At 35.0% G+C, this 23,009-nt stretch overlaps 1 protein-coding gene across 10 annotated transcripts in view; it reads right to left on the bottom strand.

Annotated features, from left to right (window-relative positions):
* The window catches only part of NRG1 (neuregulin 1), a 1,003,268-nt gene that overhangs the window by 94,879 nt on the left and 885,380 nt on the right, over positions 1-23,009 (bottom strand). Inside the window, exon 1 of one of the 10 annotated variants that reach the window (XM_023538403.1) lies at positions 14,992-16,014. The exons of 6 other annotated variants lie outside the window; for them this stretch is intronic. In XM_023538403.1, the coding sequence (XP_023394171.1) occupies positions 14,992-15,649 (658 nt within the window). In that variant the 5' untranslated portion in view covers positions 15,650-16,014. Of the gene's footprint in view, positions 1-14,991; positions 16,015-23,009 lie in introns of those variants that run through there. 3 more of the 10 variants (XM_011372004.2, XM_023538399.1, XM_023538395.1) reach the window with 3 other exon arrangements.

The following is a 23,009-nucleotide window of genomic DNA, read 5'->3' as shown; positions in this document are numbered from 1 at the left end:
AGAATTTGAGTGGTATTTCCAGAGCTTCTCCTGCATTAAGTCTGTTCAAGGCAAACTGGAAGCAGTGTAACAGGGAAAGGGAACCAGGTTCTCCTTGTTCTTCCCTTGAAAAATATGAAAATGTTGCTTCTATTTGCAAGTTTGAAAACCAAGGAAGAAGTCAACAGACCTAAATTGAATTCTTTCCTGTATTGTTATTAGAGGGGTTTTCACTTGGAGCTACTAATGATTTCAATTTCTTCCTCAAGAATCAGGGCACAAGAGGGCAGACTTTGAAATACTAAAGAACAGTCGGCCTGTAATCTCTGCCCCCAAATCACCTGTGATTCTGAAGTCTTTCTGGAAAGGAGTACTCATGTTTGCAAAGTTTACATATTCAATATGCATAAAAGGGAAGTAATTTCTAAGCTAAAATGGAGAAACTTAGTTTTTAAACTATTGCTTTGGACATTAAGAAATTTTGGTGCAAAAGTAAAAGAACTGTGTACAAAAGAAATTCCCTTTCAAGAAATATAAGATCAAGATCAGACAACAGGCAAGAAGGAATAGAAATTGGAATTTTTGCATCACTGAATGAATTTTAATTCCAATGGGAATGCATCTTTGAATAGAAAATACTACATATTCTAATCACATTGAAATAGTACATTCGATTTCTTGCTCAAAACTTTTTTATACATTGTTTTAATCACAAAGCATTTTCATTATACTTATGTCTACTCTGATTCTAAAAATAAATTGCTTAATAAAATTAACTTTAAGAATCACTGCTTTAAATAAACAACTAAACAAAGAAATGTTTGTAGCATTAACTATTTATATCTGCAACCATCCTATCTGTATTTGATACACCTCCAGTGTCAATGGCTTGCTTTTGAACAGTGTGAGCAGAAATTATATTGCCTCTTTCCATTTACCAGCTTCGAAAAACTGAATAAATGCACCAACATATTGACTGTCTCTTTAATCTTGAAATACTCCCTTCCCTAGAACATAGTACATATATCACTAAAATTACATGGATGAAAGAGCTACAAATTGAGAGTGTTATTATTAATAGTCTGCCAAAATCTTATATTAACTGCGGTACTTCAGAGTCCATATTTTGAACAAACTGAATAAACTAACTGGAAGAATTTAATGAATATATAACTTTGTTTAAATATTCCATTAAAAAAGAGAAAAAATAATAATTTTGTAGAAATAATATTTTCTATGTGCTTTTTGTAATAATTTACAGTTATAAGCTGAGAAGTCACACATAGCATCATTCACATAAAATAATTTGAAAAAGCTAAGTAGTATGCTGTGGAGATACTATTCAAGGGCCATATACTAGAATGGGCTAACTACAACTTCAATATGTAATTCTATATGTAATTTCCATATCAAAATAAATCTCAGCACACAAGTTATTGGTGCTTATTAAAGAGGATATACATCCCAAAAGGATTCTGTTCACCAGCATCAGCAAAAAATAAAGTAAAAATGCCTTTAAATTCTGTATTCTATCAATTTTAATTTTTACATAATACCAGGGGAAGAACAATTAATATTATTTAATTGGGTGGCCCCATCATGAAGAAGCAATAAATGATTCCTGGAAATTGGAGCACAAGTCACTTCCTGCCATAAATCGATTGATTCTGTATATTACTAAGTACATAAAGACTTAGTAGAACACAATAAATACACATTGAATAAATGCATGATCTCATTATTCAGAAATTCATTAATTTAACAACCACTGAATCATTAATGTATAAAAAATAATTTCCTTCTCTCCTTCACCACATTCAATTAGTCCTGTGGAATTCATTCTTCATAGTCTCTTTTATAGCTACATGTTTCTTCCAACTCTCTTGCACATTCAGATGATGATAATCATCATCATCCTACTATTTTAATGTCTAGACCATCAGTTTCTTCTACTCCATCAGTTTCTCATAAAAGAGGAACAATAATAGTACTCAGCTCATGTTTTTGTGTGTGTGTTTGAAGGTGGAAAAACATATGTAAAACACTGAGCATATAATGCATGCTACTAAATGCTAGCTATTGACAAATTCCTCCATACCAATCGAACTGTTCTACTCACTTTGTGGCTAAATGCCTGTTTCACTCTTGACTCTAGCAATGCTTTTCCTTTCACCCGAAATACCTACATTCATCAGAAATGTATATATCTTTCAATGCTTACCTTGCTTCCTTTATCTCTAAATTAAACTAAGTATCCTCTTTCAAATCTTTCATTCACTGTTACCTTCTTGATTCAGCAGCTTATGTTGATCGTTTTATTTAAAATCACCATGCTTCTCTCTTAGTACTTTGACCATCTTATGGCTATTTTCACATGATTTACTTACTTATTATTCTTTTTCTGTTTTCTCCGTTTAGAGATAAATTCCTGGAACAAAGCCCACTGAATAAAGATAAAGAATTTGGAAAGATGGGAAAACTAAAGTTCTTCCAGTTCTAAAAAATTAACTAACTTATGTAAAGTAGCACAGGATATTGAAAAAAGTACAAAATGAGGTAGTATCCATTCTTTTGACCAGTCTCTGTTTCTTACTATAGAAATATATAAGGCCCGATCATTTCACATTTCTCTATCTTGGTTTCCTTAAGAATAAAGTAAAATATTTTGACCAGCTTATCTATAAGATCTCTTCCATCTTTAAAATGTCAATAGTTCTTCTATGATACTGTTTAATAAAATTCCAGTACTTCCAAATCACTGTTATTTCATCATGGACAGCACCAATCATCACATTAATTTATTGCGTATACTTATATAATCAATAGATTTCTGCTTTGTGAAAATGATAGCATAATAGAATCCAAAGCTTCTGCAATTATTCTTCAACAAGTAAGGGAAGTTCATTGTCTCCTTATGGACCTGTACACCATTTTATGACAGTAAGGAGTCACAGTCATGACTTTCAGCATGCATGCAAATGATTCCAATATCAATAGATGGCATTTGGCTAGTGAGGGTGAGGACAGCTTTCTCCCTCAAACTACCTAAAGCATGTAGCTCTATTTCTAGCTGACAGGTGGACTTATGGTTATTCTTCTCAATTCTCTTTATAATTTCTGAGAACAATGTAGATAAGGTAGTAACACAAACTATACAGAGGAAACACCACATGAACAAACTAAAACAAAATGGTTACACATCCATATCTTTGCCAATATGTCTCTTAGAATTCCTTTCCCTTTCTTCAAGTCTGATAACAATAGAAATTATAAATTGAAATAGAAATAGAAATTATAAATTGGATAGAAATATCCAATTTATAATTCAAGAAAATGTGATTTAATTTTAAAAACTGCATAGTATTTAAAGCATGCTTACATAGTGTTTATGTGTCAGGAATTATTCTCAATGCTTTATATACATCGACTCATCTGATCCTCTTAACAACCTCATGAATGAGGTACGATTATTGCCACCATTTCATAGACAAGGAAATTAGGGCACAGGTAACTTATCTAACTTGTACTGTCACAGAGCCAGGGATGGAGCTTGCATTTGAACCCACATAATCTGGTTCTAAAGTATGTGCTCCTAATCACTACACTACCATGAAATAAAATTTTGTGTAGCCTAAAGTCTCTTATATACCATAATGTGAATTTTTCAGGAGGATATTCTCCTATCATCTATCTCTATCATTCTATCTATCTATCATCTATCTATCTATCATCTATCTATCTATCTATCTATCTATCTATCTATCTATCTATCTACTATCTATCTATCTATCTATCTATCTATCTACTATCTATCTATCTATCTATCTATCTATCTATCTATCTATCTACCATCTATCAATCTATCTATCTACCATCTATCTAATCTATCATCTCTCTATAGAGATATATATGTGACAATGTTATGTAAACAGGCTTTGCAAATCATATATAAAAGGGCCAAGAATCATGTCTCAAAAAAAGTTTGTAATGACTGAACTGTATATTTAATTCCTCCAAGTTAAAATTCCAGATTTAATATATGGTTTTAGATCATTTTCTTTCTTCCTGTGATGCCATAAGCAAGTCATCCTTGGTATACCTCAATTTTTATTCCAAAAATAGGCAAATGGGACACCTACTTTATATAAAATATTTTGCCAGGCATAACAATGTTATATAGTGCATAACAATGAATCAGCTGTAACTCTAGGCCTCAGGAAAATTTCAGTCTAGCATGAATAATAAGCAAGTGTACAAATAAGGACACCAAAGTGAGAACGTGGGAAGTACCCTGATGAGACACAGAAAATGTGCTATGGGTCTCTAGAGGAAGAAGGGTCTGCATCTGTTTTTGAAGCTGAGCCTTGAGGCCTGAGCAGAATTTGGAAAAATAGAGATTGTGGGAAGAAAACGTTTTTTGGTATAAGCAATAGAATGAGCAAGAGAATGGAGAAGAGAAGTAAAATAATATTTCAGATAGAGTCCCACTTGGTCCATATGGTTTTGGGGTGGCGGGGGTGGCAGCTGAAGTTAAGCTAGATAGAAAGTCTGGGGTCCTGCTATGTCAGAGCTTTGAATAGCAGAGAAGAGTTTATGAGATAATTTGGTGTTTTCTAAATATTGGCTATGGTGGACTCAATAAATGAAAATAAAATGAAAGTAATTTCTACTTTACGAATCATGATTTCTCAAATCCAGTTTGTGATAGTTCTAATAAAGCATATTAACTATCTCTGTAGAGTTCATCTGTTCAAAAAATAATTTCCTGTGAGGTACTATGGTCAATGTCTAAAGATTTATTACCCCCATTCTACATATTATGAAGGGAGTAACAAATGAACAAATATAACAGGGAATTAGACTCAGGCCCTCTAAATAGAAGCACTAAGACAACCAAGTAGTTACTCTTCCTTGTCATCTGTTATTTACCTCTCATCCTGAACTCTGCTCATCCAGAACACAGGAAGAGTCAGGTTTGATAAGCAAAACATATGTCACTAAAGCTTATGCATTTTCTCAAGGTGAGAACCTTATTCAGAGACAGCTTATCTTTTATATAAATGTTTAACCTGCTTAAAAACTTGATTTACAAACCCCATACGAGATCAGAACTATATATTAAAAGGAGTGTAAAAAACAATTTCATTAATATATATTGCTTTCAAAGTGAATTCATAGCTGAAAGCATAGAATACATGAAAATATCATCAAAATTTTCTGTTTATATGTGATCTCTGGCAAGAAGTTTAACATCTTTGAGCCTATTTCTCTGTACTAAAAGAAAATATTGGTTTAAATTGTCTCTATGATTCCTTAAAGCTCTGAAATTCTAATCATGATTATGCAATAACTCAATACACATTCAAAATATATATGGGTCTGAGGTTAGAATTCATAATATAACTCAATATTTCCTAATGAGATCACAGTACTCAAGAAAATTATAACCTACTGTGTCCTTAAGAAATCACAGTACTCAACATTATGAAGATCCTATATTCAATAAATCCTGTTTAACAAGTAGCATAGATTAGTAAAAGGTTTCAATCCAAAATAGATAAAATTAAAGTTTCAAGGTGACAAATCATCAGCAATTTATAAAACTCAGCAATCTAGTACAACTAATTTCTCAAGGATTTTGAAAAGCCAAAGATTTACTGTATTGATCTCTATGTTTTTATGTCTAGTTTATTGAATAGGTAGGAATATGTAGGTCATTGGCTCTGTGTACCTCGGGTTCCAGAGGGCGGATTAGCGAAAATTATAGGATCACAGTCATATGAAACTGAACTTCCTGGGCAAGAGTAAATTTAGATAGCTCCCTGTTGTCACTGCAGTGGAAAGATAAAAATACTGAAATAATTATTTAATATAATGTCTTTGTTTCTATGTAAATCGTAGTCTTCACAGATTACACTGCATTGTTTTTCCTCTTCTCTTGAAAAAATTTTAAGAGTTGTGTGATGGGGAAAAAATGTAAAAATCCAGCTTGCTTTAAGGATTATAGTGAAGAGGGATCAGAGTTGTAACACTGAATACTGCCATTAATCATTCTAAAGATTTGCTTTGTAGGCAATACTTAGCATCATGTAACAATCAATGGTTACTGATTCCTTTTGCTCCCAGAAGAGCAAGCAATTATGACCCAGGAAGCTCCACCAAGGGATTACAAACAAATGCTAACAAGAGTTCAATCCCACTGTCTTTAGATCATTCCATTTATTTATGGAGCTTTTATTGCATGACACCAACATATTTCATAAAACAAATACTTCCTGTTACTTAGCAAAGGAAGATGCAACACTGAAAGTCATTGAACTAATCGTGGTCAAGTCTGCGGTTAAGGTCTCACTCACTCTCTCCCCCAACCCATTTGGTGAGAAACCACAGGTCTGGGCTGTCCACTCCATAACCTCTGATGCTCCCTGACACTGGCTTCAGAAGAGTGGGGATACTGAGAAGGAACGCGCAGTGACATCACTGGAGAAGAAGTAATGGTGGGGTATGAAATAGCAGAGTAAAGAAAAAAGCAACTGTGGGATAGCTAGTAAGAAAGAAATAAAAGGAGGGAGAAAGGAAGAAAACTAAAGAAATAAAATTAAATCAACATCTGACACCAACACGGGTACCAAAGTTAAGACATGGGAATTCTAGTGTCATTTGTTTGCCTATAAATTAAGTTTTCTTTCTAGTAGCAACTATCATTATCTTCAGTGTTGCTCTCTTCTTCCTTCCAAATATATATAAATATATAAACATTTGGTTTAATTTTAAATTATGTTTTTAAAATAAAATGAGTTATAGAGAATTTTTAGTAGAGGATTACATGAGTATTAAATTTTGTAGTAAATTTTGCTAAAAATAGAGTTCATAAATTTCCCCTTTGAGTGGGATAACAGGACCTCAAGAAAGGTAATTCAAACACACAGGGCATATCACTGAAAATTATAGTAAATCAAGTCTCATCTTGTCACTCCATATTCTTGATGAAAAATAAAAAATGCATTACCATAGAAAGCTTTCCATTATATTTTATCAAGATTTATTGGCCTAGCAGCTTATTGCAGCACAATTAGGAAAGCCTATATATTCAGGTAAAATCGTCCTAGATTGTTATCAAATATTTTCCCCTTAGAAATGGCTGCCTCACTGCTCCAATATTGATTCAGAGTTCAATTTCTGCAGTAAATCTATTATACTTGAATTAATAAGACTCTGGATAATGAAAGCATATAAGTTTTCACATATTTCTAATTTTCCAATAAATAATAAATAAAAACACATATTATGCTGATTATGATACATTTTTATAAAGGAAAAGCTGTTACAAATTACACCTCTATGCAAGAAAAATCATTAAGTACAAGACAAAAATCAAAGTCCCTTATTAGTACATATAGACAGAACAGCATTGTTTTTCTTTTCTTTTTGTAAGATTGTGACCAACAATCCAGCTAATAAGATTTTATTTTAAGTTCATTGTAAATGAATCTCCGGTATGTAGAATACAATTATTTTCTACCTCTATAACAATTTTTTTCTACTTTATTTTTTATAAGCCTCTAACAATTAGATATGGGGCTAGAGTTTTGTTTTTGTTTTCAAACTTATTGATAAACAACCTTTTCCAATACTTTTAAAGATTTTATTGGCTTTATTAAGTAATCATCAAATCATTTTCCACTTTCATTTAGGGTATTATGTATAGGTACTATATATAATATATTTTTAACCAAATTAAAAGAACTTCTATGTTCAATTTGGCTCATGTAAAATTATTCTATGTAAATTTCCATGGGTTTTGTGAAAAGTTGAAAATGCTTTAAATCCTTTCTTTTGGAGTCTGGAAATCCCAGTTTGAAACAATAAAAAGAGGTGAATAAAATGTGCATTCAGATGAAAAAGGATACATGACCTCTCCAGCCCAACTCTTTCTATGCACTATGACTAAACTGTATGAATTCCTTTTCATTATCTCAATATTCCCATAGAAGATACTTCCTTGACAAACACAATTTTAGTCACCAACTGTGTTTTCCTCCCTTATGAGTAACTCCTTATCATTCTGCCTATAAGAAAGCCCCAAACAGCCCCAACGAATGCATAGCACTATTCTCATATGTAAGCAAGGAAACAGATTCAGAGAGATGATTTAACTTTCTTGAGGCCATGAAGGATGGCAGGTAGAATTAAAATTCAAGTCTGCCCAACTGGAAAGCTAATGCCTTAGGACAAGAGACAGAATCAGAACTGTAAGGGACCTTAGAGGTAGATATATTTAATATCTATCTGCTTGGGACACAAATCTCCCTCAAAGGTGTCACAGCCTGAATACTTCCATTAAGAAGAAAATAAATTCTTTCCAAATAAGTAGTACTTTTTAGTTGGAATAACTGTGATTGTTAAAAAAATTCTCCCATCTATTGTGTTGTTGGGAGAGGGATGTCCAACCTCTACTCCATGGGGATGTCCAATACTGATCAAAATCACAGAGGTAAAATTCTCTATTCTCTAAAGAAGAAATCTGCAATGGAATGATGAAAGTTTTACTAATTAGAATTTAAATAATAAACAGGAAACTCAAAATTATTTAAATTAAAATAATATATACAGTAGTCTTCCCTTATCTGCAGGGAAATGCTCCAAGACTCCAGTGGATTCCTGAAACTGTGGATAGTATCGAACCCTGTATGCATTATGGTTTTTCCTGTACATATATGCCTATGATAAAGTTTAATTTATAAATTAGGCACAATAAGAGATTAACAACAACAACTAATAATAAAATAGAACAATTATAACAATATACTGTAATGAGTTATGTGTTTGTGGTCTCTCTCTGAAAACCGATCTAATAACTAAGATGTCTACTAATTGACTAATGGGAGGGGAGCGTCTGCAGTGCAAATACACTGGACAAAAGGATGATTTAAGTCCCGGGTGAGACAGAGAGAAATTTGATCACACTACTCAGAATAGCATGCAATTTAAAACTTATGAATTGTTTATTTCTGGAATTTTCCATTTAATATTTTTGGATCATGGTTGACTATGGGTAACTGAAATTGCATAAAGCCAAATGGCAGATAAGGCGGGGGAGACTACTGTATTATTTGAATGTACATACTAAAAACAGTTTGAAGAAGAAAAGCAGAGTGTAACGAATAAAAGGATCATTTCGGTTTTACTATCAGCACTGACACTAATTAGCTGTAGAGACCTTGGGCAAGTCACTTCACTTTTCTGGATCTGAATTTCCTCACTTTGGAAGTCATGCAGATAATCTCTACAAATGTTTAACACGTAAAGTTCTATGATTACAGAATGTCAATTATATTATTCAGAAATAACCTTCAAATATTCATGCAAACACCCATAGTGATTAAATTCACTGCACTTAAATTTGTAGCAAGGTTTATAATGATTAACTGTACCCACTTCTACTAAATCATTCTTCATGTGTATGATATATGAACCTAAATTTTTATTCAATTTGAGAACTAAATAACTTAATAGCAGAGTCTAACCTTTCTCTGGAAAGTGGAACTAAAATTCCTTCGGAATATTTTAATACTCTTGTTCTATAAGCAAAACAATAAATAAAAAACATAATAAAAAATAAAAACAAAAATATTTGCAGCTATCAGCTTTCTAGAATCTAGAATCCTTAGAATCTTTACATGCTCGAATTATGTATATATTTTCCGCTTAAGAGAGTGCTCCTAAAGAACTAGACAGATGTTACTTTTCCCAACCACTCCAATGGCTTTTTTAAATAGTGCTAAAAAGGCCAAACATGAATCATCCAAAGTTACCCGACTTGTTGGGGGCAGAGGTGGGACTGGTGTCATTTTAAGATGTAGGACATTGCCGGCAAGTCTTCAGTATTCGAAAATACTAGAAGAGGAACATACCAGGTGAGGAAAAGGAATGGCAGTCAAAAGGTGAACAAAATAAAGGCAGAAAGAAGACATGTTGAATTTAGAGAGTATATATGTACAGCAAAGAAATAACTCAAATTGAGCTGTACAACTAATTCTTAAAATCCATTGGAACATAAGCTCTATGAGGGCAAGGACTTGTACTGCTTTTCACTGCCATGTAATCAATCTAAAAATCATGCCTGGCACACAGTAGGTGCTTAATGTGCATTCATTAAATGAAGAAAAAGAGTAAATAAGAGAATCACTGACACATAACAAAAATAATAAAAATGGAAAATGAGCATAAAAGTAGACATGGTCTAGATTGTGGTTTAACAGAAAGTTCAACAGAATCAGGGGACAAGACTTATAGTCCTAATTCTTAGGGTCTTATAGCTTAACTAAAGTAACAACTTTTTATGCCTGTTCCCTCAATTTACAAATTATCTCTTCCTTCCTGCTTTAGAATGATACAATGAGATGTTATTAAAAGGAAAAGGGAAGGAGGAAGAACAAAGACATATGCTTTGGGGCATAATGATTTTCTGGGAATGAAGAAATGCTGATTTGTACAAACATGTAAAAGAGTCAATAGAGAAATTGGCATAAAGCATATGAAGGAAAAGAAGAGAGATAAAGAAGAGGAACAAAAGTTTGAATTGGCTGTGCCAATAACAAAATAGTATATTGTTTACTGGCCTGAGATTTTTTTTTTTGTATGTATATTCATAATGCGTGTAAATACCAATCAGTATTAAAATACAATGAAATTATATGTGAAAGAAAAGACAGGTGAAGGTGCTTTGATCTCTTAGAATGCAATGAAATATTGATATATACAGCCAAAATAGCATAATAAGAAAAATAAGGAAGATTCAAGATAGATTTGGGAAGATGCATAGGGAAAGGAAGAAAAAAAACAAAACAAAACCGGATCTCGGTAATGGAACAAGGAGAAAGTGGGAATGTGCAGTAAAGAGGTGAGCCATTTAGCCATCTGGTACATGCCAGGAGAAAGCTCACCCTAGAAAACCCAAGTTGTTTTCAATAGCAAGCTGAACATGGTATGGGTGGTCAAATAAAAAGGAAAAAGATCACTATTACTGAAAATTTAATAAGAGTAAAACAAGAAGGTGAGAACAAAATTGAATTTTAATAGTATGAACTGTATATGCTTGATTGGTGGTCCCACTTGGAATACTTCCCTGTCAGTCAGAGCTACTCAAACTACCAGGGTGAGTCTCCAGCTCTAACTCTCTAGAACAGGGGGGAAAATATGGGAGAAAATAGCAGTGTATGGATTTAAATTCTGGGAGATAAGACACTGCTCTGTTTTCTACTATTTAAGATTTCACTAGACCTTCGGAGTTCTGTAAATTTTAGTAAAATAATTTTACTAAATCTTTCAGAATCTGGATTTCCTCATCAGTAAATTTATAAAATTATTTGTTCAAATTGAGGCTCTTTCAGTTTCTTCCAATTTTTAATGCTGTGTGCTTTAAACAAGGATGATTAAAATAGAGAAAAATTATTTGAAATCACCATTCTGAAATACTTACAAGTACAGTTGCAAGGATCTAGAAGAATCTATTAGTCTTAAAATGAATGCCACTTTTAAAATGAAGGAAAGAAATCCTTTGGTAAATTAAATTAATCATGTTGAGCTTTTGCAAATGGTAGTAATTCATATTGTCACTGTGGTAACAATGGTTTGCCATGCAACTCAATACAGAGATTTAAGACAAAGCAAAACAAATTTGGCCTAAGATGAAAAAACATTAATACATTCTCATACCCAAGAGTCTGTTGTCAAGTAGGCTCTCCCATCCAGAAATTTTCTTTCAAGATGGCACCATAGTTTCCTGGCTACAGTTTATTTAATCAGCTCTTTTTTTTTTTTTTTTAATAGTAATCTAAGTTTGCAACTGCCCAGAGACAGTTCTTTTTATATAAATAGATTGGAAAAAAAATTTTAAAAGCCCAGGCAAACAAAACAAAACAAAAATCCCTACAAATTAATGGTTCAAGTATTATGTGACTTGACGAAAAATAAAAACTCTATTATCATGGCAATGTAATGAGTGTGGTAGTGGAAAACCATTAATCACACATGAAAAAACTTTAGAATTTTATATAGATGATACAGAGAGAGAGAGAGGGGGAGATTTTCCAGGCCTGTATAAGATTTCTTAAGCTCTATATGTATATGTAGATTAATATGTTAAAAACATGAAATTATATTACCTTATTATAGAAATATCCATTTTAGAAAACCTGGCATAACCACTATATCTATAGGCAATTTAAAATGTATATTTTGCCTTTTATTATAATAAAGACAAAAAATATTTTAAGAGTCAAGGAGTAATTCTAGTATTTATAGAATAAAATCCTAATACTAGTAGGTAGATTGGTTTGGGAAATAACACAGCAGATACAATTACTACAATTGTCTCTCTTCCACTCTCTTAGGCTCCAGGATACAGAAGAATCAATTAGTCCTCAACAGACTATGACCTTGAAGGCTATAGCTCTACATAATATTCTGAATATGCTGAGACAGATAGAAAAGAGGGAATAAAGTCCTGAAATAAATGAATAGTATCTTTCAGGTATGATAATGTCATTTAAAAATATACACTATGATGCTTAGTTCATATCGAAAACACATAATCAAAGAAAAGTTCTGATTTTTTCTCTAAGCAATACTTTCTTAGTGGAAAATTTAAAAAGTGAAAGAGATTACAAAATAACAAAATCTAATTCCAAGTGTTTTTTTTTTTTTTTTTTACTTCCCATTAGTTAATGGTTACAAGCTTTTCAAAAAACAAAAGCAACCACTCATGAGTGTCTGAAAACAAAGCTTGATGAACCAATCCTTTTCGAAAATCAAGACACAATTTTTTGGATACTAGTGATTTTCTTATTTTCAGGCACTAGTCCAAAAAATTACCACAGAGTTTCCCACACAGAAAACCCTTATAGGCTGTACTGTCTTAACCAACTGTCTATCCCTAACTTTTCAGGAGAAAACTACTTCCCAGACTGCTTTTCCAGGCTTATTTCCAATGCACTTCAGAAGGCTGCAGCTGTGCATCTGGCCAGAACTGGTCACTGTGATGCTCTGAGGCAGCAGTAAATCTTTTCTACTCAATGCAAATGCCAGAAAATCAATGCCCTGGCTTGGAACGAAAAAAAAGATTTTTTTTTTTTTTAAGGAAACTGTATGGAATGTATAATCTATTAAAACACTTAGAAGAATGAACCATAAAAAATAATTTCTCAAGAAGTCACAACATACTTTTTGACATGGTCTTAGATCAGACAAATGTGCTGGATGTTTCTTTGTTTGCTTGCTTTCCTCAGATGATAAAATTATAGAATTTAGCTGAAGAGTTTTTCAAAGGGTCCTCTTTCTTTTTCTGGACAACTAACTATTAAGCCACATTTTCATTAAAGACTTAAGTTTAAAACACTAAAGACAATGAAGTAACCTTGTCCTCATAGTGAATTTTGCTTCTCTTTGCAGGATCTGTACTTGCTTTTTATAGCCTGTCATTTCATCTGGGTATTATTTCTCGGTCACTCTGCCAGGTGGGAAGAGGCGGCGAATGCAGTGATGTCTGTCAGACCTTTAATGATGCTTCAGGGATTTGATAAAGATACAAAGCAGTGTCTGCAGAAAGGAGCTTCTTCCCTAATTACACCTTAAAAACAAGGCTCTCTCTCTTTTTTTAAATCTTTTCCACTGAAACTGGTGTGTATAAAAAAAAAATCTTGAGTCACAAACACAAATCAAGTTTTTTTCTGTGTTTCTACAACATGTGGATCTACCTCATACTAAACTAATGTCTGGAAAAGATATTCTTTATTCTTCATTACCATCAAGAGAGAAACAGAAGGGGTATTTCATCACTGACTCCTTACCCTGATCTCTCCTTTAACTCTGAGATTTTACATACGTTTTTAAGAACCAAATTTTCGGATCTTTTACTTTTTTTTACTAAGGAAATATTCATCAACGGTAAATAGTGATAGAAGATAGAGAAACAAAAGTAAATTAGAAACATGTTTTTAAAAAGCTATAGAAAACTCCTCCTTTCTATATTAATGTTTAGAACAATCTGACTAGTCATGGTTTCATCTTTGTCAACTTTCTATTATAGAGCATCGCGATGGTCCAGTACAAACAGCAGCATATTGTTCTGTATGGTTTTAAGAGCATGGGCTCTCTTCACTCACAGGTTATTAAGCTGGGCTGCTGCAATCTGACCAGCAAATGACACATGTCTGAAAAAACAATGTACCTTACTAATGGATCTTGTACTTTTTAATGACCGCCAAGGAAGCTACTTAAACATTTGATTACAGAAGACAAGACTAATATGGGAAAATCCTTTCATGCAGAATTGTACGGTGTCCTGAATAAAATAAAGCTTTTCCTGAGAAGTGCTTAGTAACTGAAACTACAATCTGGGCAGGACAGTAATATTTGATGCTGGTGAGAGGTGAGCACTGTAAATATCTAAAGGCTTGATGCAATACCAGGAAGAACCAATTAAAATACAAACGTGGGAAGAAGTGGTTAGGAGAATAGGAAGAAGCGCTGGAGAAAGATAATAGGCAATTTGGGATTGTTGGGAGGCAGAGGGTAAAGGGAAGGTAAAGAAAGGTAATAGGAAGTCTACCTGGGAAAAAGAAAGACACAAAATCATACTCATTGCTATATGGAAGTCACATTAATAAAAAATAAAGGATGGTCTGATATTTTAAGAAATGTCAGAAATAGATTGAATTTAACTTAAATTCAAGCATGACTCGAAGACACTGAAGTTTTTGGTCCCCCACACCAGATTTAACAATCTGACTAGAGGGAGCTTCTGTTAGAGCACTGATTCAAACCAGCTCTTTACAAAATCTTTTTACTCATCTCTTCAATGCCACCCCAACCATCACATGATATGCTTAAACAAAACCACGCAGTTAAAATACAAGCAAGAAATAAAATAGCTACATGCTCTAGAGAACACTTTTTAGGACCTGAAGCCCACCCCTGTCCTTTATTCATCATCACTCTCTCTCTACTTACAAAGTTTAGGAGCAGTTTGGAGATTAGTTTCTGTTGTTTGTGGCTGAGTTGCTGACTTGGGTGTTCTCACCTCAGGGTTCCGAGTGGGTGAAGGGAAAGATGGTGCAGTGGATGGCAGAAAAGAAAAAGCAAAAATACGATTCTTCAAGGTTGGTACTGCTGAAGGTTCAGAGGACACAACAGCATTGTCAACTTGCACTGTAACTTGAACCTCAGTTTCAGATTGAGCCCTAGAGACAGGTGAAGTATATGCCTCAGATGATACCCACACAGCTGAGGCAGCAGTTGGATCCAGAGAAATAATAGGGTCCTGGCCTAACCCCCCAGGGTCAAGGTGAGTAGGAGAGTCATACTCAAATATCTTGTCCACAAATACCCACTTGAGGCCGGCAATGCAGAGGCAGAGGCTGACTAGGCAAGCCAGAATGGGGACAATGCAGATTTTCTCTGAGTTGAGACAACCTCTCAGGCGCTCGGCTTCTAGGCAGACACAGCAGGGAACTGCCAGTCCAGGGGTCCTCCCATCTTCAGTCTGGGTCTCTGGCATGTCTTCTGCTGCCGGAAGCCCAACAAGAGATGGGTCTGCACTCAGCTGAGTGGAGGGGCTGGAGGACCTCTCAGCAGCTACCTCAGACATGTCTGGGGAATAGATCTCCATCGGCTCACCTCCAGAAGGCCTGGCTTCTCTCACGGTCCATTACCATTCAGAGCCCCCCCCAAGCAAATGATACAGCATCTTACAGGGGGAAATCGATAAGTCGTCCAAGTCCAAGGCCATTATCAAAAGCAAGAGGAGTTCAGGAGAAAAGAAGGGAAAAAAAGCCTCTAGCAACTACCAAGTAAAAGTATATCGTAATTCTTTACTGCTGTTTCTGGGCCACTTTTGCAGTTCTTTTAAATGCTTCTCCAAACCATCGCAGCTGGTCAAGAGGACAGGGGCCAAAATAGAAACCAAGCTGATAGTGGGTCGATTAAGTAAACCAGTAGCCCAAACTGAAAGGCATGTTTCTCACCTCGAGCATCTGAAGCTGGTGTCTGCTTAGATGGAGAAAACAACTGTCATGCAGTAGAAGTAAGAGCAAAAGCAGGACCAGCGCTGGCGGCGGCGGCGGCAGCAGCGGCGGCGGCAGGAGAGGCAGCAGTGACAGTAGCAACAGCATCCTGTTGTGTTAACGCGACGGCTGAAAGAGGCTGAATCATTACAGAGTAGCAGGTGCCTGCCCTCCGAGCATCACTGCAAACAGTATCATCACAGAGGGATCTGAAGGGAAGAGTGCGGCCAGGAGGGGCGGTAACTCCCCTCCCCGCCCTGCCTCCGCCCCCACCCCCCAACCACTCCTCTTTGTCCTTCTTGAGCGCTCATTCACTTTCTTCCTCTGTGGGTCTCTCCTTCTTCATAGTCTCTTTCTCTTTCTTTCCCCTCCTCATTCAAAGACGTTCTCCCTCTCTCTCTCTCTCTCAATCTCTTTCTTTTTCCATCTTCCTCTCCCAACCCCCACTCTCTATCCCCACTCTAGAGCTGCTGGCTGGTCTGAGTAAAATCAGTATACCCAGCAATGCAGGACTGCCAGTGACTTCCTATTTTATCCAATTAGAAGGAATAAAGGCCATCAAATCAAAGAGAAGCAGGCAGGCACCAGTTAAGCTTAGTCCCCATGGCCCCCACCCCTTTTCTGCCTTTTCTCTTTTTCTCTCCGCAAAAGCAGCCCCAGTCTTCCACCCCAACCTTGCTTGCTTTCAGTCTTGCTGGCTCTCTTTCCTTCACCCACTGTTGGGTCAGAAAAAGCCAGCGATCGATGCTAGCAATCTAACAAAGCTGGGATGGGGCGGGGGATGTAGGTGGGACCTTATGGGTTGGACCTGAGGCTTGGCAAAGTCTGATATCTGATTCCTCCCTAGAGAGGTAAGCTTTTCAACAGCAATTTCTCCCTGCCTGCTGCTGAGAGATAGCATTCCTTCCCCAGCCCTCTAATAAGTTCTGCTCACCAAGAGGACTGTTACTACCTGATTTTCAACCAACAGTTAGAACATTTTTTTTCTAACCATGGACAGCTCTGCCTTCAGCCCTTCTCATGCAATGGTCGTGTAAGACTTTATAATTCCCAATATGAAGTGCTGAGTATATGCTGAAGGAGCAGGGAGCTGGAGAGGGGAGAGAGAGGTTCTTATATCCTTACTCTGGTCCCCTTTAAATTTCCATATCCCTGTAGCACTCACAGCAGCCCTAGACTAATAATGTCAAGCTAATAAGAAACACTGGTAAGTAACAGAGCTACGAAGGGAGCAAAGGCTACCACTTCATTTTGAAATTAGCCTTCATTGTGACTCCACACTGCGGAGGTTTGAATTCCCTGGGCACTATAATATATACCACACGTCCTCAGCTATAACCACACAGCAAGTATTAAGAAGAGTTTTCTGTAACAGCATGCCTTTTGGGTTAGGCTTCAGTGGCTTTACCTTATAGATAGTTTTAATGCTGATTTTTTCCCCCCTTTTAAAACAGCAGGCATTAAAAGACCAAAAGACATGCACTGTCCTTAATAGAGGTAGATTCCCCTGAACTTCCCTCATTCGCTGCATGTCAGTGTACACTTTATGCATCTGAACCTTTAATCCATGTTTTACTGTGACTGGACACCTGAATGGTTTCCAAGGAACCATTTTGTTTATCTATGTCAACAGGAGTTTTAAAAATTCTCTCTAAATCTATATTATATAACCATCATGAGTCTCAGAAGAATAAAATTTAGGGCTCAAGTCCTGAGAAAATCTGCTGTAAGTACATTATTTTTGTATAGCGCAATCTCCACTGCTTTGAATGATTCTTAAGCTTTAAGTGGGCATGAAATAAGAATATTATAATTTTTTAAATGGAAGTCCATAATTATAAATAATTTAAAGAGTATTAATATCTTAAAATGTGTTTGCAGTATTAATAACGCAACAAAAGCCTGAACCAATTTGTTTAACTGTAATTATGACGATGACAAGCTTATGGGAAAAATTAGTTATTCTTAAATTCACTTCTACATAACCTGTACTTATATACCTGAAACAGGTATTTAACAATAATTACTATGCATATTTTATAGCTTTAATGATTTGATTTTAAAGAATTGAGAGTTTTACTAAAAATTCTAGTAATGGACATGAAATTTCATATCATGGAAAATCTATATTAAAGCATGTACAGTATTCAAGCTGGAAGGTATTAAGATTTTAATTATCAATATTCATGTAAAAATATTCAAAAACGATATAAGCAAGTGAATTTATGCTAAATTAGGGTAATTTATAATTCTTTTAGAGATCACCTGCTTTAAATATGTGGCAGTTAACTTCTCAATTCTGCCCCAAACCAATATTACACTTCAGTACGATACACTGGCATCTTTACTAGACTACTCTATAAATTACGTAAATGTCTAACTACTATGCTGTAAACCTGAAATTTATATAAAATAAAATTGAATGTCAACTGTAATTGAAAAATCAAAAAAAAAGGGGGGGAGGGGAAAGCGAAAGGGAATTTGAGGTTCAAATTTCCAGGTATAAAACAAATAAATCATGCGGATGTAGTGTACAGTACAGGGATATTGTGATAGCGTTGTTTGGTGTCAGATGGTTGCTAGACTCATCACGGTGATCACTTCTTTAGGTATACAAATGTTGAATAACTATGGTGTACACCCGAAACTAATACAATATTGTGTGTTAGTTATATTTTAATAAAAATCTTTAAAAAATACACTGGCATTTCATCCACAGCCAAGGACATCTAAATTTCAAAGACCAAATGGGGTTCGGGTAACCCAAGTCAGGCAGGGAAGAGAGATACCAAGAACAGTAACCCAAAGTTAAGAAAAGTGGTCCTTAACTTGCACCAATAACAACCACTCATCTCACCTTAATCATTAAGAGTGAACATATTCAATAAGAAATAAATTACTAGACATTGCTCTAGTTGTCATATTAAAGATGCCCATCGCTTACAAAGGAAAACAATATATTGTACAAATGCTCAGACGAAATAGAGACAGACTCGTGGGCTGCCGCAGCTGTTCTGTCTCCTGGACTACATGAATCAGACTGTGGCCTGTGCATGTGTCTGCTCTGGAGATGAAGCAGAACCTCATGGCCCATTGGAGCAGAGGTTAGCTTGCAGAGAACAAGCATCCTACAAAGTTGTTTCCCACCAATTTGAAGGTGAATGTAATTTAGGAAAAGGAACAGGACTGGAGGTAAAGAATAAAAGGAATTTTCCACTAGTTTGATCCTTGAGACTAAGAGCCAAAAGCTGCCCTCGATTCTTTATCAAATTCTCTATTGCAATAATGAAGTGAGGAAAGGTAGTGTATATGGGATTAGGGATCAGAATTTCCTTTGGATAAAACATGCCCGTTCTTAGGAAGAACTGCCAGGATACATCACTTTAACCCTTTAGGCTCCATCCCATCAAAGCCCAGGAACACCCATATTTCCATATCCCCTTGAAAAATGAACAAGAGACAAAGCTTTACTACCTTTTGAAAACCACATTATCACCTCCTTTTAAAAAAGAGCTACATTTACTGAGACTGACTTTTGTGCCAGGAACTCTGTTAGGTTCTTAACATAATTTCTGATCTTCACAAATCCTGTACGTACTATCTTGAAAATAAAGAAACAGACTCTGGCAGCTTAGGTAACATGCTGCCCGAGTCTGTTTCTTCATTTAACTATTAAACTGTAGGGCGAATATCTGTGCAAAGGTTTGACTTATGTTATTGCTGCTGAAAAATACTGCTTCTCTGTTTTAATCAAAGAATGCATCTGATTATGTATTGCCTACCTATCGCTTCATTGGGAGAATAAGTGAACCAGAAAATGTAACACTGAAATAGTCATTATTACCTAAATGTAGTTGGTAAACAAACTTGAAGGTGACTAGTTTCCGAAATAAAAGCCTTCTAAATTTTTGCCATAGTGATTTTCAGAAGTTATAGGATTAAGCATAAGCTATTTAAAAATTATCTATTTATAGTTTAAATTGAATGAATAATTCTGCAGTCTCAGTTCTAGGATTTTTTTTTGGAAAATTATCTCAATTATGTTTGCTGTTCAACAAACTGCCCTGAAATAGTTCAAAACAATAACTGTCGTATTATATCACACTAGTCTGCAGGTTTACTGGGTTCAGCTGAGTGGTTCTTCTGCTCCATTCAATGTCAGCTGGGGCTGCAACAGCTGAACATGCTATTGGGCTGAAACATTCAAGATGGCTCACATATATGACTGGCAGCTAGGAGCTCAGCTGGGACTGTCGGGTGGTACGCCAATATGTGGCTTCTCTACGTGGCTTGAGCATATCACAACGTGGCAGCTGGGTTCTGAGAGGAAGCATCCCTAAGGGAGGAAGTGTTCCTACTGCAGCCTATTGATTAAGCAGTCACAGTGCTGCCTGAGATTCAAAGATGGGGCAAATAAATCCTGATGGAGAGTGACAAAGAATTTGCGACCATAATTATTCCACCACAGAAGGTAAGGAAGTAAATGTTAGTAAATCAACTTGGGTCAAGAGAGACACAGTATAATATATAAAGGGATTAGGCATAACAAAGTCAAAATACACTCTTATTTCCAATCCACTTTCATAACATTCCGGCATCCTTCCAAGCCAGCTTCAATGAAGAAAAAACTCCTGTTTTATCATTAAATAAAAAAATACTCAAATTCCTTTGTTATCTCAATTCAAGCTGGGCTAATTTGTTCTGCATTAATTTTATTTATTTTATTATTATAAGTATTTAGCATAGTTCCAGGAGATGAAGAGGATGGTAAATGCCATTTTGCTTTTGACCATATTTTCCAAATTTATTTTCTCTTTTACATTTTTTTCTGCATTTTGGCTATTTCACTCTGAAAACACTTACTTCTGAAAAAGTTTATTTTTAACCTCTGAAAAATTTACTCTGCACATAAATTTTATGACTGAAAAAAGCAGAATTTACTTCATGGTATCTGATAACATGATGACAACAGTCATTTCACTTTTGGATTACAATCTTTGGAGATGACTAACTTATAGATGACTAACTTGAAGATGTATAACATATGATTTATTTATTTGCTAATGAATGATGAAGTCATGATTTTCATAAGAAAGGCCTAAAGGTAACCTTAAAAACTTGCTGCTTCCTGTGAGAGAGAACAAAGGTCTCAAATGGATATGTTTCGTCTCTTCCCACCCACATGAAAATCAACCTCCAGCTTAAGTCTCAACTCCTCCATGGAGTGCTTTTTGCTCCAAGTCACAGACCCAGCATTTCTTAACTGTTCCCTTATTGGGGCATATCTTCAAAGTTAGTGTTATTATTTAATTATGTCATGTAGTAGGACTGAAGAATGCAATTCTTTGAAGATCAGGTCTATCAATGACCTGTTGTCCCAAACCTAGAGCTGTGTTATCAATTCAATACATAGTCTGTTTGGTTTTATTTTTGAGATTGAATTACAAAGATTATGGCATCTAATAAATTGGCAGACTTTTTTCACATTATCTATCTATTCAAAGCACCCTCTACACTCCCATCCATTTTTTCAGATCTTTTAATGTCCAGTTCATATACATCCTTATCAAATTTTTCTGATTGTTCCCAAATACATAGTTTATGAATTTATCTTGTTTTAGTGAAACTGTTACCCCAACCATGCTTAATTATAAACCACCACAGATTATTTCAGTGAATGAAAAATTGGGAAAATTTAACTTTTTTTCCTGTAATTCTTCTCACAGCTAAACAGAAAAGTTCTCTGAGGGCAAACTAAACCCATGTACTTTTTGATGTTCTGCACTGTTCATGATGCTACAGGAGTGAGAGGAAACTCATTTCACCTTACTGGGCAGGTATTATTTCCCTCACTTTGAAGGTGAGTTAAGACTTTGATTACACTTTATTATTCTTACCCAGTCAAAGTTTTCTCAGAGAAGACAATTTGACTTAATTTTGAGAGTTATTTTGTGAGATGCTGTATCAAATGTTTGATATTGACTGTGGGTCTGTGTTCTCATTTTGTACCAAGATGATCAATTTCACTCTGGCACATTTTGTCCTTCATGATTTTAGATCCTTTGTAGCTCAAGATACGGTAAATGATCTCAAAGATGGGGCTGTGAGAATTTTATACAGAAAGATCATTTTATTAAATGTGATAGTTACATGAGTTTACTTTACTTTGAGATTACCTATGGATTTCTCACTCCCCATAAGTAAAATCATTAGTTATGTACAGCCACAGTTTATTTTATTTTTAATTTTACAAGTCACATTTTTTTAAAATTACACTGGACATGTTTTAGAACCAAATGGAGATGGTGGTTGCACAACATTGTGATAAATGCCCATAAATTGTTCACATTAAAATGGTTAATTGTATGTTATGCAAATTCCAACTCAATAAAAAAATTTACACTGGACGCTCATCATGGTTTCAGCTTGTCCAACATTTAATTTAAAAAGGAAAACCTGACTAGTTTTGCTAGGTGGACTGCTGTAAAATAATGAGACTTTCTACTATGTAGGCTGCCCTTTTTTCTACAAAAAATCAGTGGGTCACGTGGCATTAAATCTCTGACAATTATTAATTAACTATGAACTCTGAAGATGCAATACTACATCCCAAAAAACTTAAAAGCACAAATATAGATGTAATAAATATGTAATAAATTGATATGTCATTGAGTTTCAATTCAAAAGTTTTATGAGAAAATGAGTTTATAACTATCTCATTTTATATGCTTAAAATATTATTTCTCATTGTTTATCTCCATCCATTCCCCTATTTAGAATAGACTAGAAATATGAAAAAAAGATGGATAAAGTGGCAGTTATTTTGAATTATCTGTATTTTCTACAGTGTGATTTCTCAGGAAATGCGTGATAAACTCACCACCAGAATGTAGGTTCCATCAAGCAAGCACTTGTGCCTGTTTCCATTGTTATCTCTACTACCTAGAACATCCCTGGCACACAGAA

Source organism: Pteropus vampyrus, unplaced genomic scaffold (assembly GCF_000151845.1).
Source record: "Pteropus vampyrus isolate Shadow unplaced genomic scaffold, Pvam_2.0 Scaffold8, whole genome shotgun sequence".
In the NCBI taxonomy this organism is placed as follows: Eukaryota; Metazoa; Chordata; class Mammalia; order Chiroptera; family Pteropodidae; genus Pteropus; species Pteropus vampyrus.
The sequence above is the reverse complement of the archived record's forward strand: the minus strand, read 5'-3'. Positions and strand labels throughout refer to the sequence as shown.